The 17098-nt window shown below is 34.9% G+C and overlaps 1 protein-coding gene across 3 annotated transcripts; it reads right to left on the minus strand.

Annotated features, from left to right (window-relative positions):
* Positions 1 to 1765: 1765 nt before the first annotated feature.
* On the minus strand, positions 1766 to 5525 carry LOC121215508 (protein ROOT INITIATION DEFECTIVE 3). 3 transcript variants are annotated; one of them, XM_041090212.1, is made up of 8 exons: positions 5081 to 5525; positions 4207 to 4320; positions 3793 to 3926; positions 3559 to 3703; positions 3260 to 3462; positions 2963 to 3084; positions 2617 to 2838; positions 1766 to 2110 (listed from the first exon to the last, which is right to left on the minus strand). In XM_041090212.1, exons 1-8 carry the CDS (start codon positions 5315 to 5317, stop codon positions 1947 to 1949), a joined length of 1341 nt encoding a protein of 446 aa, XP_040946146.1. In that variant the 5' UTR covers positions 5318 to 5525; the 3' UTR covers positions 1766 to 1946. The 3 variants fall into 3 exon arrangements, with proteins under 3 accessions (XP_040946146.1, XP_040946145.1, XP_040946147.1); XM_041090211.1 differs by having other exon boundaries at positions 2609 to 2838; positions 5081 to 5508; XM_041090213.1 differs by having other exon boundaries at positions 2609 to 2838; positions 3413 to 3462; positions 5081 to 5504.
* Between the last annotated feature and the right edge of the window lie 11573 nt (positions 5526 to 17098).

Raw genomic sequence — 17098 nt, forward strand, 5'->3', positions numbered from 1 at the left:
GACTTGGTTGGTGTTCATTGTTAAAGTTAAACCCTTAAGAGGTTTTATGGAAGAGGTGAAAAACTTGTTCGTTGAGAATTCATGTCAAGGTGGAGATTGTTAAAGTTGTGTGACCCAAATTCTAAGAGATTGCTTGCAAGTCAAGTTAAACAAAATATATCTTCTTTCTAGAAGATTTAGTATTTATGAGTATAATATATTTATCATTTATCAACATAATATATTTAACTTTAATTAGAATTAGGTTTTTTCAACCTATAAATAGATGTAGTCGAAACTCCTCTTGTAATCATTCGAATTTGACATAGTGAATTTTCTTCTCCTCTACCCTGGTTTCTTTTCCCAAAAGGATTTCTACGTAAAAATCTAGGTGTTCTTTATTTCTCTTTTCTTTGCGGTATATTATCATTACCGACATTCTAACTTTTTACAATTTCAACTAAATTTAAACATTAGGTGTATTTCTACTTTCTTATTTAATCGACCATTTAAACACAACACAATGAAATTCCATGGAGTATTTACACTTAAGTTTGACACAAGATAACTTCTTCCTACTCAAATTTCAACTATTATTACAAGTCTTGTCTAATCGTATACATAAAATTAAAGATTAAGATCCACTTGATGATTTAGAAATTAGAGTCAATTACATTTCTCTTGTAAAAATTTCAAAATTTAATAGTGAGTACAAAAAGTGCAGCAATTTTTTGGAAGTCAAAATAAGATTGTTGTTAGGTAGTTTCAAGTTACCTTTACTAAAATATTTGTATGTATCAATGCAAAATTAGAATACAACTTCCATTTGTTTCTTTAAAAACTAAATTCAATAAAATTTTCAACCATATAGGATTCTAACTCAAATTATACAAATTTTGATAAAATTTTAAAGTTGCACCGCTGCTCTTATGTCACCATAGACCAAATTCTTACTCTTATAAAAACTAATTACTAACATCATGATTCACTTGTTTAAAGTTCTAAATCAATTATCATTTGCTACAAATCCTTTATTCCTTTTTTATGGGATTTAATAAGTAAAAATTCAAAAAGAAATTTCTTACTCAATTCAAACCATATCTGACCTCTCATTTACCAGTTCATTAAGATTTTCATAACTATGGTAGTATAAGCTCAATAAAAATTTATATCTTTTTCATTTCATATACATATCATCACACTTAAGTACATTACAACAATTCATAGTAATTTTTTTCTCAAATTTCATTGCCTACTACTTGTTAATGATTTCATTTCTCAAAACCATTCAACTCATTGGTAATGCACAAGTCCTATATCATTTTGTCACTTCTAAAAGCATTAGACATTTTCAAAAAATACACAAACATAAATATTTTACAGAAAAATGGAATTCAAGAGTGCACATAATTTATGAAGCTCAAAATTATCACTACTTACTAATCTCCCCTTTTTGATTTTTCCAATTTTTTAAAACTCTTTCTTTTTCAAATATATACATAAACACAATAATTGCATACTAAAATGAGACATAAAATATAATATGAACCCAAATTTTCTTCCTTAATCTTTTTCATGCTTTCTTAACTTTCTTTGCATTTTCTTCCTCAAATCTTAGCTCTCTAAGGCTCAAACTAAGCTTATAAGGGTCTAGAAAGTGGAATTTCTCATGGTTTTTTAAGGATTAAGCTAAGGTTTCAAGTGAGGGATTATCTGAAGAAGAAAATATATGAAATGAGAGACTTTCTTTCCGATGCTGTTTGCACCAGGAAAATGGGGGTTACTATTGATACTTAATCCATGGCCAAATTTGATTAAAAAAAGTACAGTAAAAAGATGGTTTTAAAGGGTGAAGGGATACATCTCCATTTGATAATTACAAAATTTGAAATTACTGAGATTGCTCCGTAGGAGTTTGATTTTGAGACTGGATTTTGTGTCTTTTTTTCTTTGGGGATGAATCTGGTTCATACGGGTTGCATAGCAACCGGCACTGCATCATATCCAGCAAACGACATTGCAAATGCTTGCTTATCTCCATTACATGCTTTGTCATGCTTGTTACCCATAGTCGATCGTCTATGTTTTTCTCCAATTTCGTTTGCAGCATAGCAGGTGTTTGTTCTTCTTGCTGCCCATGAAAAACCAAAACACACATAATCTATCCTTAGTCATCATCAGATCAAATCATGGATATAACATGACATGGATCATCAAATCAGTAGTTTTGACAGCTAACCACTCTTGTAATGTCACCTATGTTACCCGAACTATTTTTCCCTATATTACTTGTGTCCGACACACACTTGGACATAGATATGAGGGTACGATCTTCTAAGCATCTAGAAAAACTTGGAAAAAAATGAGCTTTGGATCCCATACACCCATATAAAGCAAGACTGGCAACTGTAGTGTGAATATCATCAAATCTACCACAAACCATGTTTTTCACTACTTTTAACAAGCAACAACACTTGTCACCTATGTTACCCAAACGTTTTTTTTTAAAACCTGTATTTGACACCTATGTGCGGCACATATTTGAAGATGGATATAAGGGAATGAATAATGATCCCCCAAGTATCTTTATGTGCCAAAAAAAGAAAAGAAGAGAGAGAGAGAGAGAGACCTCTGAACCTGATATTAAATGGTCTAGCAAATTGTTTCCAAGGAAATGAGTGGGAGGTGGCTTGCTGCGGGAAGCTGGAAAAGAAAGGAATGTAGCCATCCCCTTCCCCGGGTTGGAAGGCTGAGGATACTTTTGGAGCAAAGACACCTGGAATTGATGAGTAACTCTTTGATGGTTTGAGATGGGAAACAATGAGGACTGCTTAATCACAACCATATTAGTCACTGCACCTGTTTGACAATTGAAACCGACATATAACTGGGGCTAAAATGAAGTAGCAGGAAAATATGGTTGAAAGATACCACTTCTTCAAAAGGCAGAAGGAGAAAAAGAAATGAAATGTTTAACATTTACCTTTTCTATTGTTGAATCTTCTAAGGACCACCCGGTTAATTGTATCCCATAGGCAGAATGTAAAATCCTCTGATGCAGATATCAGATGAAATCCACTAAAAGTCAATGCAGTTATAGATTCACTGCAAATAAGATTCCATTATTTAAGTCTCTCCATAGAATTTATATTTACATAGGTAAAATGCGGTGAGTATTACTACAAGAACAACTCTAATGCCATGTCAACAGAAGCCTTCAACAAAATTTAGTTATCCTGGAGAATTTAAGAAATTTCAAGCACCATACATTACACATTACTTGTGTACTTTTAGCACAAATGCTTGATCTTCCGTAGTAATGAAACAATCCTCAACTGCTCCAATGTCAAGCACATTAACAAATATATTTCCATCTACACTACCAGAAAAAAGGAGCCGCTCTAGCGGATGAAGAGCGATGGCTGTCACTGACATTGGATAAACTAATGTTTGTAAATGCCTTCCAGAAACTAGTTCCCAAACCTGCTAATACAGATTTTATCATCCTCTAATAAAAAAAGTTGCAATGCAGCAGAAAAAATAAATCGATTCTTGAATAGTAATGTCATGTTGACTAACCTTGCATGTTCCATCGAGAGAGCTTGATATAAAAATGGAACGTGCACCAGCGGACATAGTTACTAACCCAGTTATGGAAGATCTATGTTCTGATGAGTAATAGAGCAATGAAGGTGAGCTTCCAGAATCTTCCACATCTACCAAACTTCAATCAAATTGGTTAGATTGAGGCATCAAATGTTAAAATTATTTACTGGAGCCATCAGCCAGCTGGCAAAAAGCATAAAATTTTACCTAATCATAGACCAAACAGAGATGATTCCATCGGTACAACCAAAAAGAAGAAGTGAATCATCATCAGAGAAGACCATACACTTCAGTGATTTATGATGAGCATGCCATGTTCTCAGCAATCTTCCACTAGTAACCTGATCAATTTCATCATGTCATAAAAGTGCTGAGATAGTGCTTTCATTTGCCTTGACACTATAGCTTTTAGGTTTTAGCACTGAAATTAAAGAATTGATCGATACATACAAACAACCAACAGCATTTGCAGGTGGTCTAGACGATGACTATGTTTGTTCAAGGCACTATAGCTACTGAAATAAAAGTTCCATGAGTTGTATTCATCAGATGAAATGGAGGATTGGTTCTTCACCGATTCGCCCTTGTGGACAAAGAGGACAGATGAGAATGGTTACTTACCTCCCAAAGATAAGCATTCCCGGAAGGAGCTCCACCCGCAATATATAAGCCATCTTTTGTGCAAGAAATGGGGCCCATTGCCTCCAATGTGTAGCTCCGCAATGGTGACTGAGGCTGGAGATAAGAGGGGATAAAAAGGATGTAAGAAGAAGTTTCTTATGGTATAACAGAGTTTGATTCTAGTACTAGTTCTTTTAGCATTTTTTTGAAGATATACAACAGCTTATGCACGGGATATTAAAGGGACATTCAGAAATGATACAGACTGAGCAGAACAAAGCCCTTTAATCACTAATGGTTTAATAAATTAGCTGTCTAGCTATTTACCGGCAATCTACAGCTACTCAGACTCGGGTACGTAGCCGACATGGACATATTCAATTTTTAATCTTTTTTCCAAGCACATGAATGGTCTCCCCATACTCATGGCTAAAAATGTGTCACATACAAGTATGGACAGGGAGATGTATACTTCAAGCGAAATGAAAAACCGAAGCAACATTGATCTACAGAATATCAGTTGCTTTCATCAAATTTCTAACACGGAGTTATGTATGTATACATGAATTGCAATACTAGAAACAATGTCAAATTCCATTTTATGTTTCTATTAGGAAAAGCAGGAAAGGGGGGGTTAAATTCAAAGATCAGGCAAAACAAAGGAAAGGTCAATTTAACTTGGGATTTGGGATTAAAAACAGGAAAATAGAGCAGTCACTGTGAGCATGAATGAAGTTTGCATGTCACGCGTACTCACACATAAAGGCATAAATGAAGAATCAAAATCTATCAATTGTAGAAAAATAAATCCTCCATATCTCAAATAACTGTATGATGCCATTTCCAAAGACAAAGTTTGAGATCAGCTTATTACCTTGTTCAATGGCCAAATAAAGATAGACCCACCACCAAAAGAGCCATGCCTGTTGCTTTGAGAAGCTACAATGAACTGGTTTCTCAAACAAAACAGCCCATGAGGAGCGGCAGCACAGGTGGGGATATGAAGGAGTTGTTCCCCAGTTTCCAAGTCCCACACGGTTATCCCAATACACGTACTCTTATCACTACAAACCACTAATGCCTCCTTATTCATCTTTTCGCCCATCTCCATTAATAATATAAAGGACTATCAACAGACATAAATGTATAAATACATGTATATATGGATATGTATAGAGGGGGAGATTGCAGAGGTTTGCGTTTAGAAAGGCAAGGGGTGGAAGATGCTTGGCTTTAACAAAAATGTGAAGAAGAGACAAAGTTAGTTTTGGGGGCAATTTTTTATTTTTGTTTTTTGGCACCTTCCCGTAAAGGAATTGGATTGATGCAGGTGTTGTCCATGCAATGTGTCAGGTGTTGGATTTACATTGATTGGGTGTATAGTTTTGGGTATTTTTGTCAGAATTTGAAAACCAAGTTAGGACAATGAGGAAGAGATGAATGTTCTAGAAGCACAAATTGCTCATTGTTTGGTTTCATTTTTGAATCGTCAGATGTCCCTTACTTATGTTAAATTTTTTTGGTCGGAAAACATATCAATGTCATTAAAAGCTGACAAACAACAGTGGTTACAAAAGATAGGTCCGAACAAAAGACCAAAGGTTCAAAAGATAATAGCTATAAAACTGATCAAAAACATCCAGGAAGGCAAATCAAAGAGGTGGAATCCAGGGAGGAAGGTAACCCCATCGGATGAAACAACCATGAGAGTGAGTCATGCGTAAGTTTCGACTCCTTCGACTCCACAAGTGGTCGAGAAAACACCACGCAACAACATCCATTTGATATACACCAGAGCCAAGACAAAAGAAAACAAAAACAACAAAGCATGGCTAAAACAGAGTCAAAGAGATCAGGACGTGTCATTCTCTAGTTCTTGAACAACAGAACAAGGAATCAGTTTCAGACCGGACGGTAGGAGTCCACCTCCTCGATACAAGGCTTAGAAGACACTATAGCAAGGGCTTCACACCATCCCATGGCTGTTGAAAATTCCTCGAGCTCCATGGTTGGTCGGATAATATGCAGATGGTATGAGGACTCCTTGTAGCCAATCTAGAAATTTTTAGCAAGCACAACATTACGAATTTTTTCTTGTTTAACTTTAAATTTTAAAACAATCAGTTTTCTTTAACTGGAGTATGCTTCTTTTTTCCTTAGTTTTCGCCATGGAAAGTATCCCTCCATTCTTAGTAAGTTTCGAGAAACCCATATTTGGGTTCAGCTGTTTTGGACTTTCTATAGCGGATCAATGATGGTATCCAATCCAATCAGGCCAACGAAGCCATAAATTTCAAGATCCACATTAATGGCGAGTTTAGATGGACTGTACGTTTACTTACGGTTAGTGTAAAAACAACGGTGGTCGGTGAGATTAGATACTGTAGCAATACATGAGACAAAAAATAGGCTAAACGCACTTCACTGCACCCATTCGTCCATCCAAACCCATCCTAAACTTCCACATTAGTAGTTTTGAACTTATATTTCTCAAGGATGGGCTCCAAGACCATACTTGGCCTTTTGTGGCCATGTGAGAAATCTAAGCCCAACGAAGTTCTTATGCGTATGAAGTGAGGGTCACCTATACCACCCCTCGTCATCCAAGGTAGACGGAGATGCTATCAAAATATATACGAACAAGAAATTTTAGAATTATTTAAAAATTCAAACTTTAAAATTTTTTTACAAAATAACCCAATCAAGTTTAGGGCAATTAAAAGACTTTAAAAATAATTTAAAATATTTAAAAGTGGTTCAAGCATGATCGAAAGTATTTAGGACCCAAATCATATTTCAAAAAGTCAAAACAACTCAAAGCAATGTAGTGGTCAGGGCGAAGCACTAGGGTATTGGTACATCTAGGGAGTTGTGTCAATGTAACTACTTGACACTATAACATTTTGTTCACTGTCTGACTTGTTGCGGTAGCATAGGGTCAAGTATCATTACTAAGGGCCCCTGGAGTAAAAATTAAACCTCTAACTCACTTATTTTGATACATGGAAGCTTGGTATCAGAAATTCGACATAGAGAACTCAAAAATCAAGCTTAAAACACTACAAACACTTTCTAATACACCTCCAAACTTGGAATACATAGATCATGCTTAAAAATTATTCAAGTACATGCAAAAATCATCCTCAAAACATGTTGGAACACAGTAAATTTAAAGTTCGGTTTTACTGCAAGTGCACAGGTCAATTGTAATATTTATAGTGTTACAATAGAACACCGAAGTATTTCAAGGATCAAACTCGAAGGAGTCGACGATTTAATAATTTCTATTAAAAAATACATGTAAGAAATGAGTCTAATTAGCTACTCAATAATTGTTATAGTATGACAAAATATAAACAGATATTTTTAACACTAATTTCTAAATTATCTATCCTAAGGACTAAATGGTAAAGATTGTAAAAATACTAAAAATTCACAAATAACTAACAATCGGGTGTTGGTTACCTTTGATGTAGTTCATTAATCTTTGAACTAAGCTCCTAAACTGCTTGAACTCCCAAAATAGCTCCATTTTAGCTCTCGGTCTCAATTTTATCAAGTTAGACAAATTAATTCAGATTATTTCTCGATCTTACCGGTTAACCTAGGACTAATGAATTGGTGCCCAACAAGATCTCCTCTCAGTCTCACTTTCCTAGATGTTCCATTAAGTTCATCAATCCTAAGTTTTTAGGCTCATTCAATTAATCCAATTTATTGCAATTTAGTCTCTTTGCTAAAAATCAACTTGTCCACATCTCTATTAACCAACCAATTCGAAGTTTAGTTACCCATGTTAAAAACTGAGTAAACAAACATAAAAATCAAAACTTTAATAGTCAAAAACATAAACCCTAAGGAAAACATAAAAGTTAAGATGTTTACTCTTTAAAAATTACAAGAAAGATAAATGGAAGCATCTAACAGTGAAATCTAAAGCTCGGAATATAAAAGGAACAACCTTTAACTGATTAAACATAAAAAAAAATTGAAATGCATAAAATTAAAGCTGAAAATGTCATTATAAGAAAATGGAAAAGGATTAAAGTTGTAAATAAACCTAGTTACAATAATAATTAACATAACTAACAACCATTAACACTAAGAAGAACAATAAAATGTGTAGGAAAAGTAAACCCTAAGCTATGGAAAAGAAAACTACTCTAAACCTAAACTAAAAGATGAAAGAAAACCTACACTAAATAGCTTTCTAAACCTAAACTACAGCCTCATCTTTTTCTCTCAGCCAAGAGTGACTTTTAATATATGATTTCTAACCCAAAAATGTTGCCTAAAGTGCCTTTAAACATTGGCTTTTGATTGGTGCTTTGGGTGGACAAACTCTGCCATTGATGTCATTTTTCTGTCCCCAAATAGTAGGGGTATCGCGATATCCTAATCAGTCCACTCAAGGGGTGTTGTCATAAGCTTGGTCCCAAATCTTCTCCATTTTGAGTCTGTCGATGGTATTGCAATATCCTAGCTTCGGTAGCGTGATACCACTGCTTGTGGCTTGAATTCCACTCCATTTAGGTCGCCTACATGTCCCTATAACACTCAAACAAATGTTAGGGTCCCTAATAGCACAATTGGACATTTTGGATCATAAAATAACACAAAATGGCATAAAATGCATTAAGCCTTTATTAAAACAAAAACAAAACAAAAAATTAAGCAAAAAAAAACGAAAATACCTTGAAAACAAGCTCATTAAGTGCAATGGAAGCCTAAATTGACATGTCAAGTTGTGGTAGATCATCCACCATACATCATTGGTTCGCAACGGAATGTACAAGTGTACACAGTCATTATTAAGTAATAAGTAAGTAGAAGAGTTATCGTCTCTACATGGACTGTATTTTTTAATCAAATAATTGCAAAATTATGAACTTACAAGTTGGTAAAGAAAACACAATAATTTAGGGTGATAGATGTTAAAATTAATTAATTAACTAAATGCAAATTAATCCTAAATGCAAATAAGATGAAATAAAATGCAAATGATGGTTTAACAGCAATTTCACAAGTTTAAAAACAATAACATGATTAAGCTAGAATAATTACAACACTTAACTCAATTCAGTCTTATCATGTTTAACAATGTTCCGGAAAAAAAATCCATGGCAACTCGATCATTCATTAACTTGGAATTTGATATAAGTTCTTTTGAAGTCTTATACTTAGAAAAACATATATATATATTTCTATATTCATATTTAACTAAGGTTCTTTATAATTTATGTGAAGTAACATGGATAGATTAGGTTTGAAACAATTTAATCACACAAATCTAAAGTTATGCAAGGTAATAGAGCTCTCTCGAGTTATTACGAACCTTTAATTTAATCATATCAGGATCTAAATTAAGCAAGCACATTTCAATTATCGTATCCATTAATCGCCATCTAATTAGGATTGATCAACTAATTCTAATGCATTCAAACATGTTTTAATGCATGAAATACATAAAATGATTTTAATTGAAAGCATGATCAACTGAGGAACAGAACATTACAAACATGAATCAAATGAATTCTATCAAATTATTGCAATCATTCCAGCTAAAACAAAATTAAGTCATTATAGTTAATGGAAAAACAATTAAATAATTTGCAAACATATTTGAATAACTAAGAACAAAAATAAAGAAGAAGGAAGAAGGAACTTTTGATGATTTTGGCGATTTTCCAAAGACCGATCGTGGTGACTTCCTCCAATTCTCGTGATTACTCATTTGTAAACTGCTCCTCAAGGAGGCCGACCAAGAGAGCTTTTCTCAAGGGAAATGTTAGCTAAAGGGAAGTGTGGAAATGGATGGCTTATGTGTGAAAGAGAGGAAAGAAATATGAGAGAAATATGATAGAAATGTGAATTAGGGAATGAATGAAATGGGGGATGGGTGGTGGTATTTATACTAGAGGGACGACTTGGGAGTTTTCCAAAAATAGTATGGAAATCCCTTAGATTTCTCCCTTGCTTGGTCAGCCATAAAGTGTGGAGAGAGGGTTGAGTGGCTGCTTGATTTTATATATGAATCATGCAAAGGGTTGGATGGTTTTCAAAGGTTAAGTTGGAGGTTGATTTCTAATTCTTTTACACCTGTAAGGATCTTTAATTCAAATATTCCAAAGCTAATTTGGGTTGATTTTCATGCCTTAGCCGATTTGGGCTCTTCTCCCCCTTGTTGGACGATTTTGACAACCCAACTAGCTAGCAGACTAGCCTTTCTCAGCAACTGACTTTCAACTGGGCTTGATTAATTTTTCTGGTTCAAAATTGTTGTGTTACCATCCACATCAAGTGGATATTAGCTCATTTCCATGTGTGTCTTAGCTCCCATATTTATTTAATTCAATGGTCCAACTGCAACAAATTGAGCAGACAAAAATTACATGTAACATAAAATAATAAAATTATGTAAAATTAATACTTAATTTTATAAAATTACAAACTTTACTAAAATTATGCCCAATGTCTAAATATGAACTAAAATGACTCAATTAGCTGTCCATATACTCAAAATTTATAAGTAAAAAGGTGTTTGAAAAACCTATATATTTTAGACGTATCAATCACATACATGAGATCATTGAAAACATATTAATTCTTCAAGAATTCATTCAAGATTAGTTTAATTTTCATCTAAGTATTGCCCATATAAAAAAAGAGCTATGCCTGCATTCTTATCAAGTATTCATAAAATAAAAAAGTTCAAACTACTCAAACGAGCTTCCAACCTCCATGAATCAAGATAAATCTTCAGGTACTAATGGTATATGAAACTAACACATGTAAAAATGCTTGATACCCTAATTACATGCCAAGATTTACATATATGCTAATTTCATACTCTAAGTCTTGACAATAATGTGAGATCCAAAGTCAAATCAGGCTTTAAGAACTCAAAATAAAATCTACGCGCAAAACACAATAAACAGTACGTAAGCATAAAATGCCTAGTAAGTTTAAACGAAAAAAAACTATACTCAGATTCCCTTGGTGTGGGCATACCACTCATACATTATGATAACAAGATTATAAATTAACATAGAATAAAGACATGGTAAAATTAAAATCTTACAAATAAGATTGATTTGATAAGAAACACATAGCTCAAATATGTACAATCAAAATTAGTATGACATTCTTATTCCTTATTACAAGATATCAAAGCATATTTCATAATTAATCCATATAAAGCATACTTGTCACAGGTCACAAATCAAAGCCCGTGATGAATGAACATAGAACGTCCCATGGAGGTTAACTAATTAAATAGGGCTCATTTGACCCACTTGAACTAGTTCGATTCGTGGAACATTTGGAGAAGCCTATCTACTTAAAGCCTTGGTGGCATAGTGGAACACTCCAATAAAATTAGAGTTACCATAGAGAATATTGTAAATCCTAAGGGATAAGATTGTATAGAGTTTAAATCCCTTAAAACTTTCATCTTATAAACATGTTTTAATCTTGATTGTTGATGTAATTTAAATTGTACCGTTGGATCTTAAGGAGCTCAACAATAAATAAAGGTCATCCACCTCATTTGTAACCATCCCATTCATAGTTATTGAGTATATTTGAGAGCATTTACTCAAACACCTTGTGTGCATTGCTTTCTTGTGGCTTTTCTGTTCGATTTGAGTTCCTTTGTCTTTTGAGTTGCTTCTGCTTTATTTTGATACCTTAAAGAATTTCCCTTGAAGAATTCTCACTTTCGAGAGACAGACTGACTTAGGCAGATTTGAAGCAAATGAATCACCAAGGCTGCGCGATTTTCTCGACTAAAGTTGTAGCTTATAAACAAGTTTCACAACTAATCCATATAAAGCATACTTGCACATTCATAAAGTTTACATTCTTAATAAACATATTAAGTTTCACTAGTATATTATAAACGAAATTTCAACATTCTTTCCCAATGTAACCTTGGAAAAATAAGACTCGAACATATAGGAATCCACCAAACACTAAAGAGCTCGTAAAGGCTTACTTCACTAGTACACTAAAAGGCATTTAAGTGCAAAGCCACCAAACACCCAATAGGTCTCCAAAAAAATTGTATAAACCAATTGGTCTACAAAGAATGCCTAATCAAGGGGATCACATATTAGAACTCCATATAATATCATAACTCCACATCATATCAGAACTCCACATCATATTAGAACTCCATACTAAATGTGCATATGCCCTTTTTTGGCATTTGATCTACCGAAATTCGGTGTAGCAAATTAAACTAGTTTTCACAATTAAGGAGCCTGAATATAAGCATTTTCATTACAATTTAGTTAAGTTTCTTTAGTTATACTTACATTCAATAAAATGTGCAAATTAAGTCTTTTATTGAACCTAAGGGTCGAATGAGGCCTAAGGGAGATCTAATGTACTTTTGTGAGTGTGCAAAAAACCATTAGAAGGCGTACTAAATGAATACTGGTCGCTATGTTGCAACATGAATGACTCAATGTCGCAACATAAGGAACATAATAAAGAAAATTTAACTCTTCCTTTAATGTCACAACATAAACTGAGGGTGTCGCAACATGGATTAAGGGTGTCGCGACACAGGTCCTAGCGTGTTGTGACATCGACTCTGTGACGAGAATAAAACACAAAGTAGGGGCGTTTTGGTCTGCACAATCAAACTTAAAGCTCGAGAATGATAACTAACCTAGGGTTAAGAATGACGGTTACCTAAAGTCTATAAATAGGCTCTTTTGGAACACATTATAGACAACATTCGATTTGCTGAGATTCTCTCTTTAGATTTAATTTTGTTTTCTCTAGTTTTCAGAGTTTTGGCTTGTAACTATGGCCTGATGGACTTTTAATATTTTTTTGTTTTTATTTATAAAATTGGGCCGGACAAATTGGGTATTACAGCTGCCCCTCTTTGCTCGTTGTTGTGTAACAGGAACGGAGCAAAGACTTTGAAAGTGACCAATTTTCCCGGTCGTGCTAGACTTTGGTAGTCTCGTTCCAACCTATTGCATCTTTAGAGGTATAAGAATTGGTGCTTCGATCCTCTCCGCTGCAATGTCGGGGAGATAGGATTTGTACCTTGTAGCTTCTCAAAAGAACAAAATTTGCTATCTTTAGCCTGCTCCACTGCAACTTTAAGGAGATAAGACTTGTAGCTTCAACTTGTTCTGCTGCAACTTTAAAGATAAGTCTGATGCAATCTGCTCTACTGCAACTCCAGAGAAATAAGATTCACTGTTGTAGCTTCAACCTATTTGACTACAATGTTGGGGAAGTAAGATTCACCGTCTCCGATCTGCTCCACTACTGCTTAGGGAGATAGGATTTACAATCTTCAACCTATTCCACTACTGTTCAGGGAGATGGGACATATAATCTTCCACCTATTCCACTGCTATTCAGGGAGATAAGACTTACAATCTTCCACCTATTCCACTGCTGGTCAGGGAGATAGGACTTGCAATCTTCAACCTATTCCACTGCTGGTCAGGGAGATAGGACTTGCAATCTTCAACCTATTCCACTGCTGGTCAGGGAGATAGGACTTACAATCTTCAACCTATTTCACTGCTGGTCAGGGAGATAAGATTTGTACCTTGTAGCTTCTCAAAAGAACAAAATTTGCTATCTTTAGCCTGTTCCACTGCAACTTCGGAGAGATAAGACTTGTAGCTTCAACTTGTTCTGCTGCAACTTTAAAGATAAGTCTGATGCGATCTACTCTATTGCAACTCCAGAGAAATAAGATTTGTTGTTGTAGCTTCAATCTATTCGACTGCAATGTTGGGGAAGTAAGATTCGCCGTCTTCAATCTGCTCCACTACAGCCTAGGGAGACAGAATCTACAATCTTCAACCTATTCCACTGTTGTTCAGGGAGATAGGACATACAATCTTCCACCTATTCCACTGCTGTTCAGGGAGATAGGACTTACAATCTTCCACATATTCCACTGTTGGTCAAGGAGATAGGACTTACAATCTTCAACCTATTCAACTGCTGGTCAGGGAGATAGGACTTGCAAACTTTAACCTATTTCACTGCTGGTTAGGGAGATAGGACTTGCAATCTTCAACCTATTCCACTGCTGGTCAGGGAGATAGGACTTGCAATCGAACCTATTCCACTGCTGGTCAGGGAGATAGGACTTACAATCTTCAACCTATTTCACTGCTGGTCAGGGAGATAGGATTTGTAATCTTCAACCTATTACAACTGTTGTTCAGGGAGATAGGAATTGTAATCTTCAACCTATTCCACTGCTGTTCAGGGAGATAGGACTTGTGGTTTCACCGATCTGTTCTCTGAGGAACATGACATGTATAATCAACTTTATGAACCTAATTATGCCTAGTGATTAGGATGTTATGATCAGAATGAGTCAAATGCTCCTAACTAGGTATGTATGAATGATGTTTGCATGAATGCAGAATGTCATTTTTTTTAAAATGATCTTTCTTTATCACTTAGGTTATCATTACTCAAAGTTGATTAAATTTTTATCACTAACGTACTATAACGCCTTCGCTCAGCCGGCATCTCCAAAGAAACACTTAATCAGATTGCCCCCACTGTGAACTTCAAAGTTAATTCCACTAGGACGCAAAATTTATGCCATCTTTCTCGCGCTGTGACCCAAGGGTAGAAAATCTGGCTTTTTCTCAATCCTCTTCTATCATAATTCAAGGATACAGAATGTGAAACTCTTTGGTCTTTTACCCCATTCCCAGGGTGTCATACCAAATGCTCATGCACCACTGAAGGATTTTATTTTCCAAGGAAACCTCTTCTTATTGCTTGGTGAACATTACTTGTTTGTTCATTAAAGCTCTGACATCTTGTCATTTTGTTCAATCAATGTTTTGGCGACAAAATTCAAAAGGATAGTCTTCTTAGATATTTCAACCTTTAAACTTGGTGCGTTCTAAACAATAGTCCTATTTCAGGCTTTCGTATTATTTAGAAACTTCTAAAGTAATATGTGAAACTTCCATTATGAAAGTTTTATTAGTCCATTGATCATTATTCTAATGCAACATGCTTGCAAAAAGAGCATAGCGATGGATAAGAATAAATTTGGCTCTGAGCATAGCTCGAAAGGAATAAATTACCAAAAATAGTAAAGAAGGATAACAAAGAAATTGATTGGGAATGTGTATCTTAGAAAAGAATGAAATATTCCAAGAACAACAAATTCAATATAAATAGTATGAAAATTGGGTGTCCTATATATCGCAGTGAAAATTGGGTGTCCCAGATATCGCAGCTTGAACTTTTCTGTACAAACTTTCTGAAGACCATTCTGAGTTTGACATGTGTTTAGGAGATCTACAATGCTTTGTCGATGCCCCAAGATGTTGCCTACCCTTTCCTATTGATTCAGGTATAACAAGATCACCACATGCCCCAATATGATCAAAATTCGAGTTGCATTGATCACCTCATGCCCCATTTTGATCAATATTTGAGCCACAATGTTCAGGTTTTCAACTAAAATCCCTTTTGGCCTAAGGCGCCCTTTGCCTGTCTTCCCTTTAGCCTCTCTATTCTTACTTTTTCATTTTTTATTTTTTCATTTTTCACATTTTTTTGACTCAAAGTGCCTGTTGCGGGTTTTCACCTTGGTCCTTTCTTCTTCTTTAAATGAAGTATTTCTTGACTGGATCTGAGTTTATAAGATTAGCAATCTCACTCAAGATCAGTGCTCCTCTGAAAAAGGTCTTCTTTACAACATAGGGACATTCTCGATTTGACATTCATTTCCCTATAAAATCCTTTTGTTAAGGAAAGATCTTTTCCAACATGGAATTCTCTGAGACGGCCTGTTTATTATGGGCTCGTATCATTTGTTTCTGGTACATCCGACCCTGATGAATAGCTTTTAACCCTTTTCCTAGGTTCAACTGATCATATCGCGATTGGATCCACCCTGCTTCATCCAACTCTAGCTCAACTAATACCCGGAGAGAGGGGATTTCAATAGGTAAAACTACCTCAATCCCGTAAACCAAAGAGAAATGTGTTGCCCCAGTACAGATGTTCGACAAGCAATGAGGGAAAATAGTAATTTCTCATTCCAGTCCTTGCAAGTGTCAGTCATTTTTCCTTCAATTTTCTTGACATTCATCTCTAGGCAATTCGGTGACGAATCGTGGTGTCTGATTTTGACTTGGTTACGGACCTTAGCTATCGTGCTATTGTTCAGGCTCAATGCATTATCCAATATAATCCTCTCTGACAGTCTATATTGTCATGTGATGACATTGGTGTATGGAGCAACCTCTACTCATTTGATGAAGTAATTGATATCCTAAAAAATAAGACGATGCACATTAGAAGCCTTCGGCGATATTGGCATAATGTCATCCATGCCCCACTTTGCTCAAAATTTGAGTCGCCCCTTTCAGGTTTTCAACTCAAATCCACCTTTGGTCAGAGCGCCCTTTGCGGGTTTTCGCCTTGACCTCTCCTTTTCTTTTCTTTTTCTTTTTCTGTTTCATTTCATCATTTTTTATTTTCATTTTAATTATTTTTTCTCTTTTTTTTGATTTTTTATTTTGATTTCTTTTTTTCTTTTTTTTTATTGAATCTGAACTCATAGGATTAGGCAAGTCTTTGTTATCCCTTTCGATTAGAATCAATGTTTTTATAGATAAAGTCTTTCACCTAAGATCTTCCACTTTCATCTTGTATGCTAAAAATCTTCTTTGGTATCAGATTTCTTTCATAGAGCCTTTTGGGGCGCAACTACGATAGAAAAATTTGGATCTTCCTCTTTAATCAGGATAAAATCCAACAAAAACTTGAAGAGATGGAAACTTGACTTCAAACGGGAAAAGCTATGATGAGTCAATGAGAAAGGCATTGCCCCGGTAAAGAATTGCATCATTCATACTGCAAATTT

The sequence above is a fragment of the Gossypium hirsutum genome, chromosome D03, assembly GCF_007990345.1.
Source record: "Gossypium hirsutum isolate 1008001.06 chromosome D03, Gossypium_hirsutum_v2.1, whole genome shotgun sequence".
NCBI classification, from domain to species: Eukaryota; Viridiplantae; Streptophyta; class Magnoliopsida; order Malvales; family Malvaceae; genus Gossypium; species Gossypium hirsutum.